Source organism: Selaginella moellendorffii, unplaced genomic scaffold (assembly GCF_000143415.4).
Source record: "Selaginella moellendorffii unplaced genomic scaffold, v1.0 SELMOscaffold_86, whole genome shotgun sequence".
NCBI lineage: Eukaryota > Viridiplantae > Streptophyta > Lycopodiopsida > Selaginellales > Selaginellaceae > Selaginella > Selaginella moellendorffii.
The window spans coordinates 212,455-236,874 of NW_003314347.1; the positions used below are offsets into that span (position 1 = coordinate 212,455).

The 24,420-nt window shown below is 41.3% G+C and overlaps 7 protein-coding genes across 9 annotated transcripts in view; 3 read left to right on the forward strand and 4 right to left on the reverse strand.

The window, feature by feature from the left end:
- The first annotated feature begins 472 nt into the window (after positions 1–472).
- Positions 473–2,520, forward strand: LOC9657471 (2-isopropylmalate synthase A). 2 transcript variants are annotated; one of them, XM_002987955.2, is made up of 9 exons: positions 473–1,138; positions 1,196–1,409; positions 1,480–1,560; positions 1,628–1,723; positions 1,847–1,933; positions 1,996–2,096; positions 2,152–2,185; positions 2,238–2,312; positions 2,371–2,520. In XM_002987955.2, the coding sequence occupies exons 1-9, from the start codon at positions 513–515 to the stop codon at positions 2,419–2,421; spliced, it is 1,365 nt and encodes a 454-aa protein (XP_002988001.1). In that variant the 5' UTR covers positions 473–512; the 3' UTR covers positions 2,422–2,520. The 2 variants fall into 2 exon arrangements, with proteins under 2 accessions (XP_002988001.1, XP_024517697.1); XM_024661929.1 differs by having other exon boundaries at positions 2,381–2,520.
- A 21-nt stretch (positions 2,521–2,541) lies between these two features.
- LOC9656080 (low-temperature-induced cysteine proteinase) lies at positions 2,542–4,233 on the reverse strand. The gene is made up of 5 exons (XM_002988035.2): positions 3,755–4,233; positions 3,436–3,671; positions 3,245–3,385; positions 2,728–3,189; positions 2,542–2,674 (listed from the first exon to the last, which is right to left on the reverse strand). The coding sequence occupies exons 1-5, from the start codon at positions 4,215–4,217 to the stop codon at positions 2,615–2,617; spliced, it is 1,362 nt and encodes a 453-aa protein (XP_002988081.2). The 5' UTR covers positions 4,218–4,233; the 3' UTR covers positions 2,542–2,614.
- Positions 4,234–4,251: 18 nt separating this feature from the next.
- LOC112341557 (pentatricopeptide repeat-containing protein At4g02750-like) lies at positions 4,252–6,387 on the reverse strand. The gene has a single exon (XM_024661864.1). The coding sequence runs from the start codon at positions 6,385–6,387 to the stop codon at positions 4,252–4,254; it is 2,136 nt and encodes a 711-aa protein (XP_024517632.1).
- Positions 6,388–19,090: 12,703 nt separating this feature from the next.
- LOC9657472 (farnesyl pyrophosphate synthase) lies at positions 19,091–21,806 on the reverse strand. Of its 2 annotated transcripts, none has more exons than XM_024661932.1 (13): positions 21,269–21,806; positions 21,062–21,216; positions 20,982–21,006; positions 20,796–20,911; positions 20,652–20,738; positions 20,487–20,603; positions 20,342–20,430; positions 20,239–20,290; positions 20,084–20,182; positions 19,986–20,030; positions 19,692–19,853; positions 19,387–19,467; positions 19,091–19,333 (listed from the first exon to the last, which is right to left on the reverse strand). In XM_024661932.1, exons 1-13 carry the CDS (start codon positions 21,279–21,281, stop codon positions 19,286–19,288), a joined length of 1,089 nt encoding a protein of 362 aa, XP_024517700.1. In that variant the 5' UTR covers positions 21,282–21,806; the 3' UTR covers positions 19,091–19,285. The 2 variants fall into 2 exon arrangements, with proteins under 2 accessions (XP_024517700.1, XP_024517699.1); XM_024661931.1 differs by having other exon boundaries at positions 21,062–21,219.
- Positions 21,464–22,015, reverse strand: LOC112341558 (serine, glycine and glutamine-rich protein-like). The gene is made up of 2 exons (XM_024661865.1): positions 21,958–22,015; positions 21,464–21,819 (listed from the first exon to the last, which is right to left on the reverse strand). The coding sequence occupies exons 1-2, from the start codon at positions 22,013–22,015 to the stop codon at positions 21,464–21,466; spliced, it is 414 nt and encodes a 137-aa protein (XP_024517633.1).
- LOC9657473 (F-box protein SKIP14) lies at positions 21,948–24,375 on the forward strand. Its single transcript, XM_024661947.1, has 3 exons — positions 21,948–23,125; positions 23,185–23,981; positions 24,052–24,375. Exons 1-2 carry the CDS (start codon positions 22,301–22,303, stop codon positions 23,797–23,799), a joined length of 1,440 nt encoding a protein of 479 aa, XP_024517715.1. The 5' UTR covers positions 21,948–22,300; the 3' UTR covers positions 23,800–23,981; positions 24,052–24,375.
- The window catches only part of LOC112341559 (endo-beta-1,6-galactanase-like), a 1,932-nt gene continuing 1,686 nt past the window's right edge, over positions 24,175–24,420 (forward strand). Inside the window, exon 1 of the mRNA XM_024661866.1 lies at positions 24,175–24,220. Within this exon, the coding sequence (XP_024517634.1) occupies positions 24,175–24,220 (46 nt within the window). The remainder of the gene's footprint in view (positions 24,221–24,420) is intronic.

The window sequence follows — 24,420 nt, forward strand, 5'->3', positions numbered from 1 at the left end:
GGAGGCAAGAGGAAAAGATTACTTGGCACTAAGGCTTCACAGGCGCAACCGGCAATTGCCGGAGACAACTACAAGCGCTCAGTCCCCATGATGTCTAAAACACATGACACCGTGCTCAACAACAAGCGCCTGGGAGCCATGGCTCGCTCCTAGAATCCAGCAAGGAGCTAAACACCTCTGCCGCAGTCCCATCATTGCAACAACCAATACCATGACACGACCTGGCAACGAAAGGGAGGGACCAGTGAAGAGCTTCCGCGTTGAAGGTCAATTGGCTCCTCTCAGTTGGGCTGAGGGAGGCCAGAATGGGTGGTGCACAGACTCGGACAGCCACAAACCACAAAAGCATCTAAAATGAAGAAGCACATAAAATGGCTGCTCGGGAATCAACAGAAACATGAGGGGAGGAACCATTTAACTAAGAAATATTTATCTCGTCTAAAAAGCAGGAAATTGTTGACGTGCTTTTACTTTAGGTATTTACTAGTTTCCATTCCTTGAGAAGATTCACGATGATGCTTGGCGGCACGGCACCAAGTCTTAGGCAGTCGAGGAGAGCTGGGATCCAGCCTCTAATCAGGAGCTCCGCAGTTGCAAATGGCCGCGCACACTCGACTCGCGAGCAACAATCTCTCCCGCAAAACTATGTACAGATCCTCGACACCACCCTGAGAGATGGCGAGCAATCTCCGGGAGTGTGCTTCTCCATCCAGCAGAAGCTCGACATCGCCGAGCGCCTGGCCAGGCTGCGAGTGGACGTGATCGACGCGGGATTCCCCGCGACATCGCCTCAGGAGTCGCGGGCAGTGGAGCTCATCGCTCGCCAGGTCGGGAGCTACAAACAAGACGAAGATCTGCATCGTGGTCGAGACGAAGAAGGTCAAGGCGAAGAACAACACGTGCCAGTGATTTGCGGACTCGCGCGCTGTGTCAAATCCGACATTGATGCTGCTTGGAGAGCCATCCGATACGCCCACAAGCCGCGAATCCTGGCCTTCATTTCCACCAGCGACATCCACATGAAGCACAAGCTCAACAAATCGCCCTCGCAAGTTCTCGCCACCGCCGCGGAGATGGTGGCCTACGCCAAATCCCTGGGCTGCCACGACATCCAGTTCGGTGCCGAGGATTCTGGGAGGTAATTCCATTCAAATGCTCTTTCGATCACATCGAATTTCAATCCTTTCCTCCACAGATCCGATCCAGAGTTTCTGTGCGAGATTTTCGAGGCCGTGATCGAGGCCGGAGCTACCTCCGTTGGGATTGGAGACACTGTTGGTTACTTGTTTCCATCCGAGATCGCCAGCCTCGTCAATCGAGTGAAACAGGGGACCCGGGGAATCGAGGGAATAACCGTTTCCTGTCATTGCCACAATGATCTTGGCCTCGCCACGTCCAACACGCTCGCGGTAAAAACCAATTTTCCTGAGTTTCCCACGTTTTGTTTGTGACTCCTTTGGGTTTTGGATTGAATTAAAGGCAGCGCTTGCGGGAGCTCGCCAGCTAGAAGTTTCCATGAATGGCATTGGAGAGCGAGCTGGAAACGCGTCACTCGAGGAGGTATGCGTGGGGAACTCTTAGACTTTGATTGATTTGGTCGGTCGACACTCGTGATCGATCGCTTTAGGTGGTGATGGCGATGAAGTGCCGCAGTAGAGATCCACTCTTGCAAGGTCTTTACACGGGGATTGAAACCAAGCACATATATCCAACAAGTCAAGCGGTAAGAGAGCTTGACGAGTTTTCTCCAAGTTTCTTGGAAGGAACTTGTGGCGTCTAAAAGTTGATGAAGATCTCTCCAAGTTTCTTGGAAGAAACTCACTGTGGCTTGGTTTCCATGCTCCAGGTCGCAGACTACGCTGGAATGCTCGTCCAGCCAAACAAAGCCATCGTTGGAGCCAACGCGTTTGTTCACGAAAGTGGAGTCCACCAAGTATGTTTGCAAGATCCATCTCGAAACCTTCTTAGTCTTTACGTGGAAATTGTTTTGGTCAGGATGGTATTCTCAAGAACCGGGCAACTTACGAGATTTTATCACCAAGCGATATCGGACTCGTTCAAACACACGCCGAACACATAGTCCTCGGGAAGCACAGGTTTGTGTTTCTAGAATCTTATACATTGTCATCTTCTTCTTCTTTCGTGTTGTAGTGGCAAGCATGCCCTCAGTGCACGTTTGACAAAGGTACTGGTGTCTCTTTCGGATCACAAAGTAGATGGTTTTGGAATTGTTTCAGCTGGGATATAATCTCGACACGGAAGCGTTAGGCGAGGTTTTCATGAGATTCAAGGCAGTGGCCCACGAGAAGAAGGTGACACTTCTACTATCTTGGCTTGGTTTCCAGATCTTATTCAGTTTTTTCATGGTAGATTGTCACAGACACAGACTTAACAGCACTGGTGGTGGGCGAAAAACTTTAAGCGTCGGACATACAACAAGTTGTGACTATGATTTTTGTTGGAATTCTTAATAATTTGCTGCTAGAAGAATGATAATTTATAATCACTTGCTTAACCGCTTTAACTACCTACTAATTGATAGACAACAATAATATTAGATTTAAATAAGCTCTGTACACAGTAGAAAAATATATACATAGTCAATCCACTGTCATCAGCTCCAGATAGGCAGTGTGCTCTTCGTTAGCTTCACTCCACGCACGTCGCTAGAACTCTGGACGAGATCCTGTGTTGTTAGAACCCAGGAAAAGAGAGCATAGCTAATACCTTCAAGCAAAGCCCGTCCTTTGGGTGGCAAACCGGATAGTCGTGGGGGCAGCAGTGCTGATGATCCGGGCAGCACACGGCCGACTCGACGCCGCAACATCCCCAGAGCAAGCACTTTGGACCGATTGGAAAGCGGCAGCAGCAAGTGGTGCCCGAGGGACACTTGTTGAACTTGTCGCACTGCTGCTCGGGAGCTGGCGATGGTGGCTCCGGCGATGGTGGCCGAGGTTCCGGCTGTGGAGGATTGCCACCAGACTTTACCGGATACGAGGCCAGCGTGTTGATGCTGCACAAGCCTCCGCGCTTGCCAGTGTTCCGCTGCATCTTTACGAAGCCGCCGTCTCCCCAGGTGGCGGCCCACGAGTTCTTGACGATCCAGTAGTCGAGGCCGTCCTCGGTGCCATAGCCGACGATCAGGACTCCGTGGTTGATCTCTTCACCACAATGGCCAGTGAACACTCCCTGCGAAAGAAGGTTATTAGCACTTTCTAGAACTTGACGAACTTTGGAAACTTACCGAGGCATAGTGCTGGAAGTCTTTACTAGCGCCTTCAATCGCCACGCTCACGGGCTGCTTGGCCACAGCAAGCAAGAGAGCCTGCTCGTCACCCTCCGGTATAGCTTTGTAACCATCAATGGCCACCACGCGGGAATTCAACTACACACGAGAAGCAAGTAGGAAGAGATCGAAGGAGGAAAAGCTTTTACCTTCTTCATGTTACAGTGGCTCTCAGAGGCATGGTATGGATAGTCCGTCTCAGTATCAAGTCCACCGTTCTCCACGATGAACTGATATGCGTTCTCCATCAGACCTCCATCGCATCCTTTATCAGCCTTCTTGTCACAGTCGATCAACTCTTGCTCGGATAAGCTCACAAGCTGGCCCGTGACAATCTGGTTGATTCCTTCTATAGCGCCAGTCGTGGCGAAAGCCCAGCATCCCCCTGAAACAATCAAACCAGTCGCGATCAAAACCAAAGCATCAAAAGGAAAGGAATTCCAAAAGGGAAGAAAAAGAGTTGCGTACCACACGAGCCTTGATCTTTGGGTGCCGTGACCGCGCCATGTTGCCTCCAATCCACGCTAGCAGGGAGATCCACATTCTGGAATCCTTCCTCGATATCGCTGTCCCGTGGCATCTTCAACACCGGCGAGTCGATTAAATCCGGCCGCAAGCCGAGGAATCGCTGCCGAAACTCTTCACTCGTGAGATCCGAGAACTGGTTGAGCCCCAGACGATACGAGTGCTTGCCCGCGCGATTGTGCTCCTCGATGTACCTGAAGTTCTCCTTGAAGGTCTCAAAGCGGTGATCGCCGAGGGAGTTGCTTGACGCGCACTCCTTCCCAAATTTCGCGCACCAACTCGCATACTCACCAGAGAGATCGCTGTCGGACGATCCAGCCATCGCCGCCGCGCACATAGCTCCGATGAAAAGGATCAAGGCGGCCGCCATTGCCCGCCCTGGCCCCATCCTCCAAGAAACGGCCATTCACTACAAGAAGAAACCTTAGGTCGACCCTAACTTAAATACCCTGTCGGTGGGAAAAAGACGCATCCCAGCCGTTCGTTTGGACGGCGAGATCGCCACCGCGTCCGCCCGTTGGGAAGGAACGGCGGATGTGGCCCCGGGTTCTATACATGCTTGCCAAGAGCACGTATGGCGTCACAGCCCCGGGATTAAAACCCGCCACCTTCTTCGCGGCGACCTCTCCCAATTCTAGATCGTTGTGACTCAAGCAAGCTCCCAGCAAGCTCGTCCATTCCAAGGAATCGGGAAGAACAGGCATCTTTGCGATGAGATCGCTGGCGTCTCTTAGATACCCTGCGCGGCCGAGGACGTCGACCATGCAGCAGTAGTGGAGCTTTGTGGGTTTCATTTGGAAATCGCTGATCATGGATTGGAAATTTGTCCTAGCAGCGAAAGCTTTGCCGTAATGGCTGGACGAGATCAACACCCAGATGAGTGTGATCTCGTCCAGGTTGTGTATTAACGCCATTGCTCCAAAGAGTTGAGAGGCCTCGGTGATTTGCGCATTTTGTGTATACGCCGCAAGCATCACATTCCAAGATATTGTGTCCCTCTCTGGCATAGAATTGAAGAGTTTTTCTGCTACAGTCAGATTCCCATTCTGGGCATATGCCGAGAGCATCAAAGTCCGCGAGACAAGTGAGTGCTCAGGAATCTTACATGACAAAAAAATAGCATCTTGGAAATGCCCTCTTAGAGTATATCCATGGATCATGGCATTCCAGGTAATAAGATTCCTCTCTGGCATCGAATCGAACAATGCCCGTGCCTCTTCTAAGCAGCCACCCTGCACGTAAGTCGATAGCATCGCGTTTATGGATACCACGTCCCTTCTAGGCATAGAATCAAACATTCGCTTTGCTTCTAGAATATCCCCTTGCTGGGCATATCCAGTCAGCAATGCTGTGGCGAGAATCAAGTCGTCCTGTGCCACATCAGCACGCATGCACTTAGCCTCTTTTACGCTGCCATGCCTCGTGTACGCTCCAAGCATGGAAGTCCACGACACGTAATCTTGACGTGGCATCTCGTCATATAACTTCTTCGTTGCCAGCAAGTCCCCCGCCTGGGCATATACAGTCAGCATCGCTGTCCAAGACACCATATCCCTTTGTGGCATGTCATCGAAGACTTTTCTTGCCTCCGTGGCATCTCCATGCCTCGCATACACGTCCAACATGGCAGTACACGTCACCATGTCCGTCTCAGGCATGCCATCAAACATTTGCTTTGCTTCCTCCAAATGCCCGTGCTGGGCATACACGACCAGCATGGACGTCCACGACAGCAAATCCCTCTCCGGCATGGCGCTAAAAACAGACGTGGCAATTTCCAGCTCACCATTTCGTGCCAACGCTGCCAGAATCGTGTTCCATGTCACCAAGTCCCTCTCTTGAAACTGGGAAAATAGTCTCATCGCTTCGTGCAAATGCCCGTTCCAGGCATATGCTTCGAGCATTGCGTTGAGAGCAAAGAGGTCGTGAACAGGCATGGAATCAAACACTGCCTTGGCCTCTCGCAAATCTCCACTCTTGGCAAGCGCGACGAGCACAATCGTCCAGGTAATCACATTCCGCTGCGGCATTTCATCGATCATCGCTTTGGCCTGGGCGAGATCGCAGTTTGCGTAGAGCGAGAGCATCAAGTTCCATGACACTAGCCACTTCCCGGGCATCCGATCAAAGAGCTCCTTCGCATCCTCCACGCTCCCGGCCCGGACGAATGCCGCCAGCATCGAATTCCAGCAGATGACATCGCGGAGTGGCATCTTCTCAAAGAGATCGCGCGCACGATCTAGATGCCCAGCACGGGCATAGGCAGAGACCATGATGTTCCAGGAGACGAGGCGCCTGGTGGGCATGGAATCGAAGATCTTGGCCGCGTCGAGGAGGCGATTCGCGTGGAAGTAGGCAGTGAGCATGAGATCCCAGGAGAAATCGTCCCTGGCGGCGCCCATCCCTGCGAAGATCTCGTGGGCGTGATCCACACTCCCGCATCGCCCAAACATCTCGATCAGCTTGTTGGCGAGAAAGGAATCGTGGCGTGGAATCGAGATTCTCGAGCGCAGCTCCAGCGCGCGCGGGAGTGTGTTGCAAGATTGAATGAGTCCAAGGCACTCTTTCCTTTCCATACTCTCACCATGATCTAGATTGGATTTGAGGCGTTCCTACTCTCGTCGGTGGTCAAAACCTTGTTGACTACCGAAAAACTCTAATAGAAGATTTGAAAGAAACCATCACTGTCTGTCAATTGGGGGTGATTTTATTTATGACGCTTGTAGATTTTGGAAAGGATGAGCTTCAAGACTTGCTGCGATGGAAAACGAAACGAGAGAGAGAGATTAGAGTTAATCAATGTTTTTTCTTCACCAATTGTATGAAGAGTCATAGCTCTCAATTTCACAATCGAGGAAAAGTTTCTGCAGCACAGAGAAAAAAGACTTTTTTGTAGCCCCGTTTCTAGCCTGGACGAGACCAAGAAGCTCAAACGAGGGGCATTCACTGTCGCATTTGAATACAATCTTGTTATCCATCACAAGGAAAACACTCAAGAATGGAATAGAATCAGTAATTTTGCCATCTCAACTAGAGGATCCCCATGAAGGGAATCTTGCTAACTATCAAGGAGAATTTCTGCTTTTAAGACTGCCTGTACATTGTAAGCTCCATCTTTGATGAGTTTTTAACAAATTGATAGAGCTTAATAGCTTTGTTAAGGTCTTGAGATTGATCTTAAATTTCTACTTAAAACAAAAAAAGATCTGATTACAGAAGTTGTTGGCAGTATCTTGCAAAATGTTATGGGTTATAGAAAAACACTATAGCTCTAGCTTAATAGTTTTTCTTTTAAAATATCCAACACTCCTTTTGTTTGTTTCATTTTTGGTTTGCTTAAGCAAACCTGTAGGAGGACTGAGATGGTAATGAATATATTTAAAATATGCTTGGATATTCTATCATCCAATGGTGGTTATTCATTTAGATTAATTTCATATTTATAATTTATAAACATGTTTATAATTTATAAACTTTTCTAACCACTTTATATCATCATGAGCATACATGGTTTTTGGAGCATGAGCCAAAGAAACTGTGTAATGTATAGTGCATTGGTTAAGCTCTATGTCCATAATGGCAATTGCAAGGGGGCTCTCAAAGTTCCACTGCCAAGGCCCTCAATCCAGGATCTGCCATAAAGCAGAGAATCTGGAGCCAAGACTGGATGGATGAAGTAGCCAGTGACCCACATGAAGGGAAGAATGAAAAATAGGAGAAGCGCTCATAGAGGCCTCCCAGCCTCAATTGTTACAAGCATGAAGCATTGAAACCAGCTCAGGGATTTGAGTAGTGCCCCCTCGAGATCAATCATGATGCTATCGTCATTCCCGGCCGCTGCATTGTCCACTGGCTCCAATGGATTGCTCTTGTCCCTGGGAAGCATCAAGAAAATCATATTTGGACTAGTGAATTGATTGAGAATTGGCTGTTTGAGCTGAGAGCCACAATCCAGGATCAGAAACCCACTATGGTGGTATTGATTGATTGCCCAGAATCAATCAATCAATCAACTTGGAATGCATCTATGGATGGAGCTTAGATCTTCCTCTGTATGGCTCCCTATTATGTGAGTGGGCAGTGGGTAGAAAACAAAGATTAGTGGAGGACAATCTTTCTATTCCTATTCATTCCTCTTTTCTAAAGCGACTGATGGAGGGAGATTGTAGCAGCTGAGGAGCACAATCAGGCTGCTTCTAGCTTCAGCTTGGTCGATGATGAGAAGTATTTGGCAAGGATGTTTACAAATGAGGAGAGTCAGTGCACGAAAAGGTTGAAAAGGTTCAAAAGGTTTGTCACCTGCCGAATTGGTTTATTGTCTACCGTAACCCTAAGTTTGGCAAGTTGATGGATTTTAATTTTTAGCTCAAAGTTTTATTCTTTTATGTTTTCGATTCTTCAAAGTGAAGTCTAGTTATTTTTGGATCTTTTTACTAGTATAAATTAACTAGAGGTAATTCTGTTTAATCAATCACATAGATATGTCAGATTTGGATTGTGCTATGGATATTGTTCAGTCGTCACCAACTAAGGATTTGTCTACAGAATCAAATTCTTATGAAGGTTTGGTTTTTCTCTTTATTCCTTAGTATTTCTTGATTTATTTCTCTTAGGTATGGAACTTATAAAGTTCATCTTACAAAGAACACTCTGCGAAGTGCAAAATACTTAACTTATATAATGGATTATACAGATATGCATGGCTTGCAAACTTTAACTGTATATGGTGATTCATCCATGTGTGCACGATTATATAATAAATTTATGGTTGGTAAATGTTTCTCACTTATAAGGTTTGTAATTTTTTTTAAAAAAAATTAACAAGATTATAATTCTCTCACTACAGATGGGTTGAACGACAGAAAAACCCAGTTTACCACCATGGAACTTCAGAAAAAGTTCTTTATATTACAGATTCTTCTATCATTCAAATTATAGATGATTTTGATGTTAAATTAAGATTATAGCCAACTAGAGGAGCTTCTATATCATCTTTAATGGCTACTAGAGTTTATCCACAAGCTATACATGCTGTTATAATCAACACTAGTGTTTTTCCTAAAATAAAGATTGCTTCTTCTGATAATTCTTTGGACGTAACTATGGTAATGTTTTTTCCTATTTAATTTTCTATTTCTAAGATATTTTCACAGCTCTATATGCATCTGGAGCATGAAGAGCAATATCATCATATTGTAGTAGATTTATATGCTGGATATATGTCAAAGCTTTTATTTTTTTATATTATGAAAAGCATGAGTGCATCAGGTGATTTAGCAACACTTGGAAGTACTTTATTTTTGCCACTAGTTGATTCAAATGAAATTTAGAGGCTCAATGAAGTTTATAAAACACACCGTGGTCTCACTTCTAAAGACAAAGTAATGTAAATTGTTTACATCTACTTTCAACTCTAACTTCCAATTATACAGATTAGTGGATATTTCATCCTTGACAACCAATAGAGTCTCACTCAAGCTAAAAGTTTTTGTTCATTTTGCTCTTTCACAATGTTAGAGCAGAGAGAAGATGGTTTTGTTGTTTGCGCAAAGTGTAAAGGGTGTTCCATCCCTCGTAAATCAGCTACAATAACTGGTTCTATTATATCAAATGACATGATGGAATATAGAGTTACAGTGCGTGATAAAATGGTGGATAAAATTTATAATTTGGATGAAGGGTCTATGGTCAAGTTTGCTATGGAGTCCCCAGAAAAGATTGCTATTTATCTATCTTCAAAACCAACAGGATTCTTTCTATTGAATGAGGCAAATATTATTGTCCATTTTGAGACACCAAACAATTCAGCCATGGAAATTGCCAACAATCAGAAATAGATACAATTGTCTCTTGTCTATTTTTCAATTGCTTTCTTTATAATACAAATATCTATTCATGAAATCTTGCAATGCTTCTCTTAACAATTTCTAGATTTCAAAGCACACAAACTAGAAATCCCATGGCAATGACTCACAAGATTGCTGCTGATTGCATTGCACAATCAATTAGAGAACTAATATGCGAGAAACATAAGCTGCCTCTAAAAGCCCCTCTCAGGTAATCTACCACGTTAACATTGCACACCTAACACTGGAATCTAGGAAAATGATCATTGTGCATCTGGCTAGGGAGTTCCTTAAGGGCTTTAGAGAAGCTAGGTGAAGAATGTGGTATATTGCTTTCTATACTAGATGCTAAACCCCATCTTGTAGTAAATGTGCAAGAAAATGAACATGAAAGAGCTTGAGCCACAAACAATTCCAAATTTCAGCTTTGTTGTTGATTTGTTTGACCTAGATGTTTGAAGCCGTGTACGACATTGACATGGTTACTAAAAGTTCTTGTATCTTTGACATCTCTTTGTCACAGAGCTTGCAGATTGCTAAACTAAAGCTCTTGCTTCTGAATGACCGTGCTCTTATTGGATCCTATTGGATAACTTACAAAAGGGAAGGCACACATACATCAAAGGTTTGTTTTGGTTCTTGGCCCTGGATATCCATCTCTAACAATGTTGATTTCTCCTTCACCCTATAGTAGCTCAAAAGAAATCATTTCAAGTAGAACCTGCATCAAGGTATATAAAAAAAATTTCTTAACAAGAAAGAAAGTTATAAACTACTTTAAGCCATCTTTGAGTCCATTGACTTTTCAGGGACTTGTCATTGGAAGTGTGAGGGTTTTCCACAGCCAACCTTGTAAATTGAAAACATCATGCTAGATACCAGTCTCCATAGTGAGAACAATGTTACTTGTTTGTGGAATCATCTTGCCTAGTCGAAGATATCTCACTTGACATTTTGAATAACTTTCTTTGGACTTGATTACCTCATCCAAGGCTGTCACTGTTAGTAGAGCCTGAAGATGCTCTACTGACAGTGAGAAAAAGAAATCATTTCAAGTAGAACCTACATCAAGGTATATAAAAAAAATGTCCTAACGAGAAAGAAAGTTACAAATTACTTCAAACCATCTTTGAGTCCATCAACTTTTCAGGGACTTGTCATTGGACGTGTGAGGGTTTTCCACAGCTAACCCTCGCACGTCCAATCAAAATCATTTCACATGGATTCTTGGGCAAGACCCAAGAATCCATGCAAGGTAGTGGCATTAAACCCAAAAGAGATCTAGAAACAATACAATTGAGCAGGTAGTCAATTACCTAAGAATGTGTGAGTCTGGTATTTGTGCTCACGTTTCTCTCATAAGCCCATTTTAGGCCAATTTAAATAAAGACTTAATATAGCTTTAGGGCATAAATGGCTTTCAACGGAATAACATTGAGAAGTAAGTAAAATGTCTTTGATTGTTTCTACTAGTCTAGAATCAATTATCAACCTTCACAAAGCTGTTGATTGAAAGATAGAGAATTAATACTTGTTGAAAGTAGGTTAAAAATAATCCATTCGGTTTGATTGTTTTATCTCTTTAAACAATCTTGATCAGCTAAACAATCATAGAAAAAACTAATCTGGATACACCCACCTATCCGGTGGGTGTAAGGACATCAAGGGCAATAAAGGTATTTAAGTATAAAGGGCAAAATTATGACAAAGAGAAAATTTGAATGGACAGAACTTCTAGATGCAAAATTGTTATCAATTCAAGGATCTACAAATAAAAAATCAAAAGAACTAAAATTCAACCATAATATTGATTTAACTGAGCAACAAATTGTTTCTAGATACTATTATTTATCAAGAAAGAATAAAAATGAGCAAATAAAAACTATTAATATATCCAATGAAAAACATGAAGAACGTACTTTACAAAACCAAAAAAAAAAAAAAAAATACAACAGAAGAAGACAAAATACTTATAGAAACTTGGAACTCACAAAAACAAAAAAATGAAAAAATAAATATTTTTCGACAAAGAACAAAGAGTACTATATCAGATGAAAAACTTAAAAGAAGAGTATATTATATTAGAAGCAAAGAAAAAAAACAATAAAAGAGAAATAACAACAAGAAATTGAATATGACATAAACAATCCAAAAAGTATGAAAGCACTACAAATGTATAATAAAGCTATACAGAATATACCGATACATCCATGTAAAATATGTAAAAGACTTTGGTTTAAATATAATAAAAAACAAGAATATGCATGCAATCAATGCATGACAAATAAAGAAAAATATTAAAGTCCAGAAAAAATAAGAATGAATCAAATTGATCAATATAGAGAACAACTAAATGATATTGAAGAGAAAATGATAGCTCTACGTATTTTATTTGCAAATATAACAATACCAAATCAGCCTCAATATCAGCAGCGTATAAAAGGAGGAAAAATAAATGTCCTAACTAATATTAAACCAATAATAAATAAACTACCAAAAACATTTGAAGAAACACAAACAATAACAATTCAGCTGAAATGAAGATTAACTGATAAATATTATTATAAATATGGAATAGCCAGACCACATTATATTTATAATAGTATAAAACAATTACAAGAAACAGAACTATATAAGAAAAATAAAAATTAATATAGATGAAAATTGGTTTCAACAAGCACAAAATTTAGACAATATAGATAATAATGCATAAATAATATTAGAAAACGAATTACAACAAGAATTAAATGAAGATGATGAAAGTGTAAATCTTATAGAAAACCCTGATAATGAGATATTACCAACAGATACTATGGTAATTAGCTTCTTAGATGCAAATCAAATAGATAATTTTACAGATAAAGTTTTAGTTATAGCACTTGGTCAAGGACAACACCCATTAGGATTATTTGTAGATGAAAATGCTGAAGAAATGGCATATCCAAAACTATTTGGTGGAAAACCAAGACCATTAGACATAAAAAGTAAATTTACATATCAAGAAATAATCCAATGGGAATTAATGAATGAGAATAGAAATTTATACGACATATTGAACATATATTTACAGCAGCAGTAAAAACTGAAATCAAATTTGTTAATCAAAATGCAAGTTTTGGATTAAGAAAATTTACTTATGAAGGAAGAAAAATCACATCAAAATATGTGCTTGTAAATGGAAATATGGATAAAATATTAAAGTCAAACATAGGTTTTAGAGATTTAAAAAATCTAAGAATATCACCAAATAATTTAGAAGCACTAAAAAAATATGCATTTGGCATGATAAGATAATTAGGACCACCAGCACTATTCTTATCTCTTAGTTGCTCAGAAAGACATTGGGAACCATTAAAAAATGCTTTAAAACATTTAAATACAGATATATTACAAAAAGAAGACATAGAAAATTTAAATGAAAAAAAGAAAATATATAAAATACTAAGAGCTGATCCAATCACCACAATACGATATTATGCGCATAAAACATCAGCATTTAGAAAATTATTAATGTCCAATTATCATATATTTGGAAGGGAAGTAAAAGACTATGTATTTGTAACACAATTTCAACAACGTGGCACACCACATGAACATGCACTAATATGGTTAGAAAATCCACCACAAATATTAGAATAAATAAAAGAATATGCTAATGAAAATATATGTACTGATTCAGAGAAACTACCAGATAATATAAAAGATGTTCAAACTCATAAACATAGAAAAATATGTATGAAATATAAAAATATAAATTGTAGATTTAATTACCCAATTCCTCTAATGCCATAAAAGACATTACAAAACATGAAAATGATTCATATACAATAATTTACAAAAAATAAAAACAATACTAGAAGATAAAACTATAGATCTAAAAAATTTAGAGTTTGATGAATATTTAAAAATAATAGGAATAACATATGAGCACTATAAAGCTACAATAAGATTGACAATAACAAATACAAAAAATTTTTATAAATGAAAACCAAAACACATAAACACAAATACTTTTAATAACAAATTATCAAATCTGTGGCAATCAAATAAAGATATACAAATTATTCTTGATCCATATGCAGCAGCATCATATTGTTTATCATACATTGCATGTATTGAAATAGAAATAACAAAGACATTGTCAACTGTATTTAAAAAATGCCAAAAAGAAAGAAGAGATGCATTTAATAGAGTTTGGTTATTAGGAAATAGCTTCATACGTGGTAGGGAAATGCCAATTCAACAAACACTTTTTTTAATATTGTCAACCCCATTTCACCATATGTCTAGAACTGTAAAGTTCATTGATACTAAACCATAAGAACAACGAACAAAACGTTTAAAAATGAAACAAAACCTTGCAAAAATGCAAGAAGACGAAATAGACATAGCAATACCTGGATTAATTGAAAAGTACATGCAAAGACCAGAAGAATTAGAAGATTTAACATTAGAAGAGATAACAACTGAATATATAATTGAAAAAGAAGTAACAACAGGAAAACATATATATAAAAAAAATAGATATATAAACTTTAGTAAAGAAAAAGATCCAGAAAAGTGGGCATTTGAAAGATTAATCTTACATAAAAAATTTAGAAAAAGAAGAAGATCTTAAAGAAATGTACAAAACATATATGAATGCATATGAAGCAAATATGGAACAAATAAATGAAAAACAACATCAATACATATATAAAAAAGTAACAAATGAGAGTGAATTTAATTGAGAGAATAAAGAACAAGAAGCAAATAAAATTATTAAAAGAACAAGCACAGTATATACAACAAATAAACACAAACCAAACAGATGAATTTGATATAGGGAAAGATTTATTAAAATTGAAAATTAACAAAAACTTAAATTTAAATATAAAAGTTAAAATTTTAACAAATACAACAATTATAATACAAGATGAATACCTTATGGAAACTAGTAAATATCACCAATTATTAAGAACTTTTAATAAAAAGCAAAGAATAATACATGATGACTTCATATTGAAAAAAATAAAACAACCTAACTGCTTATTTTCAACAGGAGGAGCAGGAACTGGAAAATCAATGCTTTTAAATACACTTATAGAAACACTCAAATGATATTATAAAACAAACCAAGATATAAATAATGAACCAGGACAAACAATATTAATAACAACACTTATAGGAAAAGCAGCTTGTAATATAAATGGTTTAACAATACATTCAGCTTTTGCATTTCGACCAGAAGCATCAAAACAACGTCAAACAATATTAACAAATGACACATTAGATAAATATAAAAGAAAGTTTTCAACAATAAAATGTTTAGTAATAGATGAAATATCAATGGTAAGTATAGAAATGCTACAAGATATAAATAGAAGATGTGAAAGCTTCAAAACAACATATGGAATAGACTTTGGTGGGATGGATTGTATATTTACAAGTGATTTCTATCAATTAAATCTTACATTTGAGGCACCAATTTATTCAACAAAAACATATAGACCTGAAAATGATGTCTCCATACACCACCCATGGAAAAATAATTTTAAAATCTATGAACTTACTGAAATAATGAGGCAAAAAGATGATATAATCTTTATAAAAGCTTTAAATAAAATACAAATAGGAGAACAAACAGATAAAGAGCTAGAATATAGAAATAAACAAGTCACCACAGATACATATAACACAGAATACTATTCTAAATTTGCAACTAATGAACAAGTAAGAGAACATAATGAAAAAATAATACAACACATACAAGGTAAAGATATAATTATAAAAGCACAAGACAAACATGGAAATTCCTGTCCTACACATTTCACGCTGCCAGATGACACAAGAAAAACACAAGGACTACATAAAATATTACATTTGAAAAAGAAAATGGCAATTGAAATAACACAAAATATAGCAACAGAAGATGGACTAGTAAATGGAGCAAATGGAGTATTACAAGATGTAACCCATATTGAAGAAGAACAAATAATGTGGATAGAATTCCCAAATATAAAAACAGATGAAAAAACAAGAGCTAAAGAAAATATAACAATAAAGCAAAATAATGGAAAAAACTGGACACCAATAAAAAAAATAACAAGAACAATAAATATTACTAAAAATAAAAACTATGTTATAAGTAGAACCCAATTTCCAATACAACCATGTGCAGGAAGAACAATACATAGAGCACAAGGATCAACAGTTATGCAATTAGAATATAACCCATATAAAACAAAATATCCAGGATAAGCATATACCGCATTATCAAGAGCACAAACACTAAAAGGGATACATTTATATAGACCAATTGAACATAAACATATTAAAATCAATAAAGATGCAGCTAAAGAAATAATAAGAATGACAACAGAAGCACCATAGCAAATTGATTTAATAAATTTACAAGAAGAAAAAAAAGCTAACCAAACAATTATACAAGTTCTAAATACAAGATCTATTACTGCACATCAAGAAGATATAAAGAGTGATTCACAATTATTAACATCAGATATAATATGTATGCAAGAAGTAAGAACACAAAAACATGAGGATTTATATTTTAATAAATATAAATCATATATACATGAACAACCCCCACATATAGCAATATTGCATACAAATGACTACAAATCAGAAATAGTAGAACATTTAAAAACAGAAACAATGGCAATGTCATATGTATCACTAAAAAAAAATAAAAAGCAATTACAGATAATAAATTTACATAGAAAACCTGGAACAAATATACATATATTCATAAAACAACTACAAAAATATATACAGAAAAAAGATAATAAAAAACCAGTAATAATTACAGGAGATTTTAATATTGACTACCAAATAGAAGAAGTAAAACCACTTCAAACAATAATGGAGAAAGAAGGATATATACAAATAATAAAACACAATACACGTAATAATAAATTAATAGATCATATATGGATAAAAGATATAATATATACAAAAGCAGGAATAGCACCTGCATATTGGACAGATCATAGCAAATTATATATCATAATAAAAAATATTTAAAAACAAAAGCAAACCAAGCGTTGCTACAATGCAATGCGCAGCAATTTATTAGCACTAGAGCAAGATATATAAACATTGTAATAAAGCAAACTAAATGTTGCTACTAAATGTAGCAAATTATTTATTACTAGATGTTACATTTCTTTTCCATATGCGCTAAATTATCTTTCTCTATCCAGGATTCTAATACTGTTTACAAGTGCCCGACCGTTGGGTTTAAATGTGCTATATTAAATTGTGTTACAAACCTAGTTGATAAATTTAATACATCAACCCAACATTTAGCATCAGTTCCTGAATTTTCATGTGATACTATTTTCTGAAAGACAATAACCTCTTATGTAAAATTCATTTATATTACACTTTTCAAAGTCAAATGTGATTATTGTACTCTCTTCATTTTATGGAGTCACTATTACTTATAATTTAAATAATAAAAAGCATAATGCAACAGTACCTACTAAGTGACCTGCTAAGTGAACCACAAATGGTTTTAATTGTTATTTTATAATAACACTAATCAATAATAAGTTAGATTTTTAAAAATTTAAAAATAAACTTACCAGATCATTCTGATTTTTTAACACAATAAATAAGATATAAATTTAGAAGATTATAGTTTTCATTATAAATATTTCTAGCATTTCTTAATTATCTTTTATAGAAAATACTTTTTAAAGTTATTACATTGAATTTGTCATCACTATAATTTTATTTGCAAAACATATAGTTCATCCAAATTCAAAAAGAACTTCTTTTCAAACTTAAAAAAATATTTACTATTGAAACTTTAATAAATATTAATAAAAACATCATTAAATATTTTTCATGTGAAGTACATAATAAAGATGTATGACTGTGACTATAATTTGTTTTGATTTTATTTTCTTCCTAGCATTCAAATGGTAAACCAGTGGTAAGCGAGATGGTTGCAGTGTTGAAGCAAGAAATTGTTCGTGCCTTTCGTTGAGAACTTAGACCTGATGTCCTCCAGAGACACTAGTTGCATGCTGCCGTAAGTCTGGACGAGATCTCGAGTGACGCTTGAATAAGGTGCATCCTGCCTCTAGTATGTACTTTCTCAAGCGCTCCATCATTGCGAGCTGGAGCTGGTGTGATGTCACAAGACCCTGTCACAGACCATGTTGGGGAGAAAAAATACTCTCCCTTGAAGATCGATCGTTGCCCTTCATTTCACGATGGTTAAACGTACGTGTTTTTAATGATGAAACCAACTCAATATGGCATGAATAGCCACATGGATTTTGCAACCATTAAAAAATGGTTGGCTGGCATGTGTTTCCGAGAACACGTCATGGGAAAAAAAGATCATGGTCTGGAATATTCACAAGATGCCAAGTCAGTCAGGGCTCTAGACCCTTGCGCTTCTGTTTCTTTCCTTGGCGAGAACTAAATGGCTAACTCGCTGCGGTGTGTGGTGTGTGCATGTGCTTTTAGCATAATTCCTTGCATACACATCTAACATGGCAGTACACGTCACCATGTCCGTCTCAGGCATGCCGTCAAACATTTTCTTTGCTTCCTCCAAATGCCCGTGCTGGGCATACACGACCAGCATGGACGTCCACGACAGCAAATCCCTCTCCGGCATGGCGCTAAAAACCGACGTGGCATTTTCCAGCTCACCATTCCATGCCAACGCTGAATCGTGTCCACGTCCCTCTCCTCAAACTGGAAACATAGCTTCATCGCCTAGTGCCAAAATGCCCATTTCGGGCATATGCTTCGAGTAGCGCGTCGTTGAGAGCTAAGAGGTCGTGAATAGGTATGGAATCAAACACCACTGCCTTGGCCTCTCGCATATATCAACTCTTGGCAAGGGCGACGCAATCTTCCACGATATCACATTTCTCTGCGGCATCTCATCGATCATCGCTTTGGCCTGGGCGAGATCGCAGTTTGGGTAGAGGGAGAGCATCAAAGTTCCACGAGACGAGGCACTTCCCGGGCATCCGATCAAAGAGCTCCTTCGAATCCTCCATGCCAGACGAATGCCGCCAGCGCATGCTGGGCATCTAGATCGCGTGCGCGAGCTGTTTGACACCGCGATGTCATCGGCCATGCGCCTGGTGCGCATGGAATCGAAGATCTTGGCCGCGTCGAGGAGGCGATTGGCACGGAAGTAGGCAGTGAGCGAGATCCAGGTAGGAATCGTGGCGTGGAATCGAGATTCGCGAGTGTTGCAAGATTGAATGAGTCTGTGGCACAATTTGACTATCTTTATTTACAGTTTGACTTTTTCAACGAGTTTTTGACCACCTACGAGAGTCTACTTTGATGATCTCTTCTGTGATCTTGGATGATGATTTGAGGAACTGCGCATAATCTTCATACATATCGGAATTTGAATCGTAATCACAATTGGCATCAAAGCTCTCGATCGTCGCCATTAGTCTTTGGATCGCTTCTTTGCATTTAGAGAATTTGTCATCGTCCATTTGAAGAGAAGACATCGCCAACCCTAGCCAAGAACCCTAAAACAAGAGATATATAGAGTTCACGTCCCTTTTCGTGGAACACAACCAACGGCTGGGATTAAAAGCTTTGGGAAAAAAGGTTTTGTCATCACTGTCTGGGGGCGATTTTATTTTTGACGCTTGTAGATTTTGGAAAGGAAGAGCTTCAAAACTTGCTGCAATGGAAACGAAACGAATGAGAGGGATTGGAGTGTCCAATGTAAGTTACCTGTAGCTCAATGCTTTTTTCTTCGTTGATTATCGACATGAAGTTCTCATAGCTCTCGCTTTCATAATCGAGGAAAAGTTTCTGCAGCACAACGAGAAAAAGGCTTACTCGAGGTCAGTCACAGAGCGAAAGAGTTCTTCTCTAGCCCCGTTTCTAGCCTGGACGAGACCAAGAAGCTTATCCAGGCCTCAAACGAGGGGCATTCACTGTCGCATTCCAATACAATCTTGTCAAGAGTTGGCATCCATCACAAGGAAAAGCACTCAAGAACAGGAATGCTAAAACAGCAAGAAACTCGTTCTTACCTCGAGGTTTAATTCATTGTACACCTTCTTCACCTCCGCGACGCACGCTGGATCTTTGCGTCCATAGTTATTGTAAAGTCGGGATTTCTGCTCGGGGCTTGCACGAGCTATCGCTTGTACAATAAGCCACGAGCATTTGGTATCCTCGATATCGGTTCCAACCTGAATATCCCAAGGATTATTAGTAGGACCAAAGAAGAGACCAAAGCTTTAGCACCAAGGAAAACGCAAATCACTATGCCCCGGGGAATGGTTTCTCCTGCAAAAACGAAGGTCAATCGCAAGAGAACTTACTTTTCCAATAACGTCGGGATGGCCGTAGCAATCTAAATAATCATCCTGGTAAACGAATTTCTGTCAGTAAGGATTGGAAAACAAAGCTGTATGCACACCTGTATTTGAAAGTAAGTTCCCATCTGCACAAGGATTCTCTCGGCAGATTCAAATTTGGATTTATCATCTTCTCCAGACATGTACAGAGCACATGCAACCTGTGAAGCACCAGAAACACAGTCAAGCTGTCATAGAACAAGGTTACAATACTTACTGGAAGATAGAAAGAATAATATGCTGTCTTGTATTTTACAATTCTTAAATAGCTGCATGGAAAACAAAGTCAAGACAAAGGTTTGAGAAATGAGATTTCTTACGTGTCCATTACGTATTTGGACAAATCGACTTCGCCGGGTGGAGTTGTAATAAGATCGAGCATCTGTCCACAGGCAGTCTGATACTCCACCTGACATTTAAAGAAAACTAATTAGAATTCCTCCCAGAGTAAACAGATAATAATACCTCATCAAATAGCTCTCGCAGATCCTGGTAGTAAGGCTTGTCATGGAAATGCCGTTTTAAAATACGGGATATGTGATTCCGGAGAAGAATGCCATCGTTTGCAGCAATTAAGCCAACCTGTCCAGAAGGAAAAAGAATTCAAAGATGAGAACTGAAAAGAGCTACCTTTGGCTGTCTAAACCAACAAGGCTGACCCCTTCTCGTGTGTGAATCATCCATGATATCATCTAAGATTAGGAAATACGCTTGGAGCTGTGCAAGCAAATGTTAAAACTCGTTTCTAACACGTCTCTACAGAAGAACGCCTACCCATTCGATGCACCATCCAAGAGCAAACGCAAGGAAAAGCTCGTCTTCGCTGAGCTCCTCGCCAGATCTGAGCAACACCAAGCTATCCACCACGGAGAGCCCCCGATTCAGCTTCCCTGCCAGCAAAAGCTCCAGAGATTCGCTTCCAAATCCAATAACAAAGAGAGATTTGAGACCAAAACAAACCTCCTGGAACATTATAGTCGAGCATCTGGTACAAAGACACGGCTATGTGAGTCTGGCATTGGGAAAAAGAGATCAAGCACCTCGGACACCCATTCTCTCGACTCGAAAGTGTGGGAAAAGCTCTCGGAGTCGGCGATGAGCTCCTTCTTGAGCCGGTGATAAGCATCCATAAACTTGGCCTTGAACGATCCCGCCACCGGCTTGGCGGAGATCTTGATGTCATTGAGCAGCGGACCTGCTGGATGGATCGAGTGAGCGCCCAGATCGAATGTAGGATCCACTCTTACCGGCAGTCGCCATAGCTCTGCTCTCGAAATATTTTTCTCCGAGCCTTAGGTTAAATCCTTTTACTCCAAGATGGTATATTCTTGTATTCTTTTTTCTTTCTACACTCGACGCGGCGCTACCAATCTTACACAAAAATTACACTGCCCTCGCACTCTCTCGCCATGGAAATCGATCGATCGATCGCTCGCTCGCGCTTACTTCTTCGTCGTCCTCTTGCTGTACTGCTCCTTGACCCACTTAAACCCTGTCACGGCCCCGGATTTCACCTTAAGCGCTCCAATCTTGGCCTTGGAAGCCCCAATCCCAGCCGCGACGCGCGCCTTCTCCGCCCCGGCCGACGCTACCACCTTGGCCTTGGCCATGGCGTCCTCGATCTTCTTCCCGCCGCCGCTCTTGGAGGAGGATTTCTTGGGCCCCGACGATCCGAATTGCCCGCCGCCGGCATTGCCGCCAGCGCCGACGCCATCACTGCTGCGCGATCCGCCCCACTGCTCGGACCAGCTCAGCCCGCCGTTCGACCTCGCCATTCGCTCCTTCCTCCCTCCCTGCCCTAATCGCTCGATCCAATGCCACAAAATCAACGGCCCTGATTGGCCGTGCTAGAACAGGCATATTCTGTCATAGATGCTTGAGTTATTCTGTCAGTTTGAGCTAGCGTTTTTCTAGGGTTAGGGTTCATAGAGGGCACGTTCGTTGGCAGTTCCGTGTCCGTCGATCCGACCGACATCCTCTCTGTGCTGCCGCATTCTCGGCCAGCGCGAAGCCCCAGCAATCGCTGGTCCTCCTGTCAATACATCCCTCGGTAGGATTTCGTCCTCGCAGGTTCGTCTAGATCCCGTCCAGCAGCTCACACAGTCGTTTAGATTAGAAATCGGTAGCTAGCAGGAAAAAAAGAAGAAAAAGAGAGAGGGCGAGAGAATTTGACTGCTCGAAGAGAGGAAGATCTCCTTTTTTTTTTGAGAGAGAGGAGAAAAAGATTAAAAAGAGAGAGAGAGAAGATCTTAGTCGCTAGAGGATAGGAGCATAACTGGATGGATTTTGGGAACCAGGCAGTGGGCGAAGATGAATCGCCCGGCAAGCTGAGGCAGTGGAAGAGCACAGACGATTCCATCTGGGTGTCACTGGATTTTCCCAGGGTGTGCGTGGAGACTTTGTTCGCTGCCAACGCCGCCAAGAACAGCGAGTGCGAGAGCATGGATCCCGTGTTTCGATCCGACATGTTCTCGTGCCTCTTGGAGAATGCGAGGCGGAAGCTGGAAGAGGCCATCACCGGGAGCTGTAAGAAGCCATGCTGTGTGGACTCGAGGAAGGAACAGGCCAAGCGAGAGCTGGAGGCGATCCAGCAGGGTGGTGGCTACTGGGACGCCACCATGTCCGGCCTGGGATTCAAAGGTTTCAGCCAGGAGCTGAGAATGCTCGAGGAGGACGCGGATAAAGCTGGGTTTTTTGACAAGAAGGTCGGTGAGGCTGAGGCAACAGGACCATCGTACTTCACCCAGGGGACATCGTCTTTGTGGAGCACGGATGGTTTTGGAAAGGAGGGTCCTTTCGAATGCTCCGTGCCGACTTCTCCACACGAAGGTTTATTCTACGTGCTGCCATACTTGCTGCTCAAGGACCTCCTGTCCGTGGAGCAAGTCTGCCGGTCCCTGAAAGACGCGGTGTCTTGCGACGTGCTGCTGTGGCAGCACCTCAAGATCGATCACTCGCTCAGCACAAAGTTGACGGACGAGGCTCTGCTCAAGCTCGCGGCCAGGAGCCAGGGACGGCTCCAGAGTCTCATGCTCGTCGAGTGTTTGAGGATCTCGGACGAGGCTGTCGAGCAAGTGGTGGCGTCCAATCCCATGCTCTCGAGGGTGAGTCTCATACTTTCTTCAGAGTTTTCTAGCTTAGGTGACACTTCTTTTTTTTCCAGATTCTTCTCCCTGGCTGCATCAGGATCAGCGTGGACGCTGTCGTCAGGATGGTGGAGTTTCTCGAGCGGGGAAGATCCCAGGGGTTGGGGGTGAAGCAGATCAAGATCCGTGGTCTCTCCGGTGTGACAAAGGACAACCTTGAGCGGCTACAAATGCTACTTGGTGTCGACGAGTCGCAGCTGCAGCAGCAGTTACTGAAACCACACTACTACTTGTGTGGCGACGCCACCACGAGCTTCGTAGACGAGCGAGCTATCGACGTCGAGGCGTGCCCGAGGTGCAAGCAGCCGAGAGCCGTGTTCGACTGCACGAGGGACAAGTGCCGCGATTGGAAGGCACTTAAGATTCCGCAGTGCCGGGGCTGTATCTTTTGCATCTCCCGCTGCGAAGACTGCGGGATGTGCATAGATGACACGGACTACGAGGAAACCTTCTGCCTGCGGCTGCTTTGCTCCGACTGCTGGCTTCGCCTCCCAAAGTGCCTCGAGTGCAACAGGCCCGGGTGTGAGAGCAGCTCCGACTACTTCATCCGGAGGCCGGACGCCATCTTCGTGTGTCCGGATTGCCAGGGTGCTTACAAGAACGGTGCAGGTCTGGAATTCTACGTGATATGATTCACCGGTTTTGGATTTTTGGATTGGAAGAGCAGACAGGAGAGACAACATATATATACTTATCGCCCCGACGTTGGTACAGATGTAGAGCGTTTTCGCGACAGTAGGAGGTGTGGAGTAGCAGATTTTCCGAAGGCGATTTTTATTGAGGATGGCAGTAGCACCACTTCTGTGAATTTTCGGTACGTTTTGAGTTTGATTTTCCCTCTTTTTCTTTGATTTGGGAGCGTGATTTACTTTTGTGTTTTGCAGCTTCTCTCGGCGTGTTTCAAAAATAAGACCACGGAGAGAGGTGCACTGAAAGTTTCTTTCTCTTATCAGGCACGGCATTGCTCTCATCTCTCTCCGATCGTTGTCCGAGATCGAACGGTAGAGATGGGTATGCAACGCATCGATGCCAAGTGTCATCACAGAGCTTTAGGTAGGCAAGAGTGAGAGGAGTGCTGCTGGCTGGCTGGTCGGTTGGCTGTCTGGCTATGGCTCTCGAGTGTAGCACCAGCTTCACCGCCGCTTGTGGCTGCGCTAGCTGCTGCGCGGCACGACGACTCTCCACCTCGAATTTTGTAGCTTCCATCTTTCGGTCTTCGTTTCACCTTGAGAAATGGCGCAGGTCGATCACTT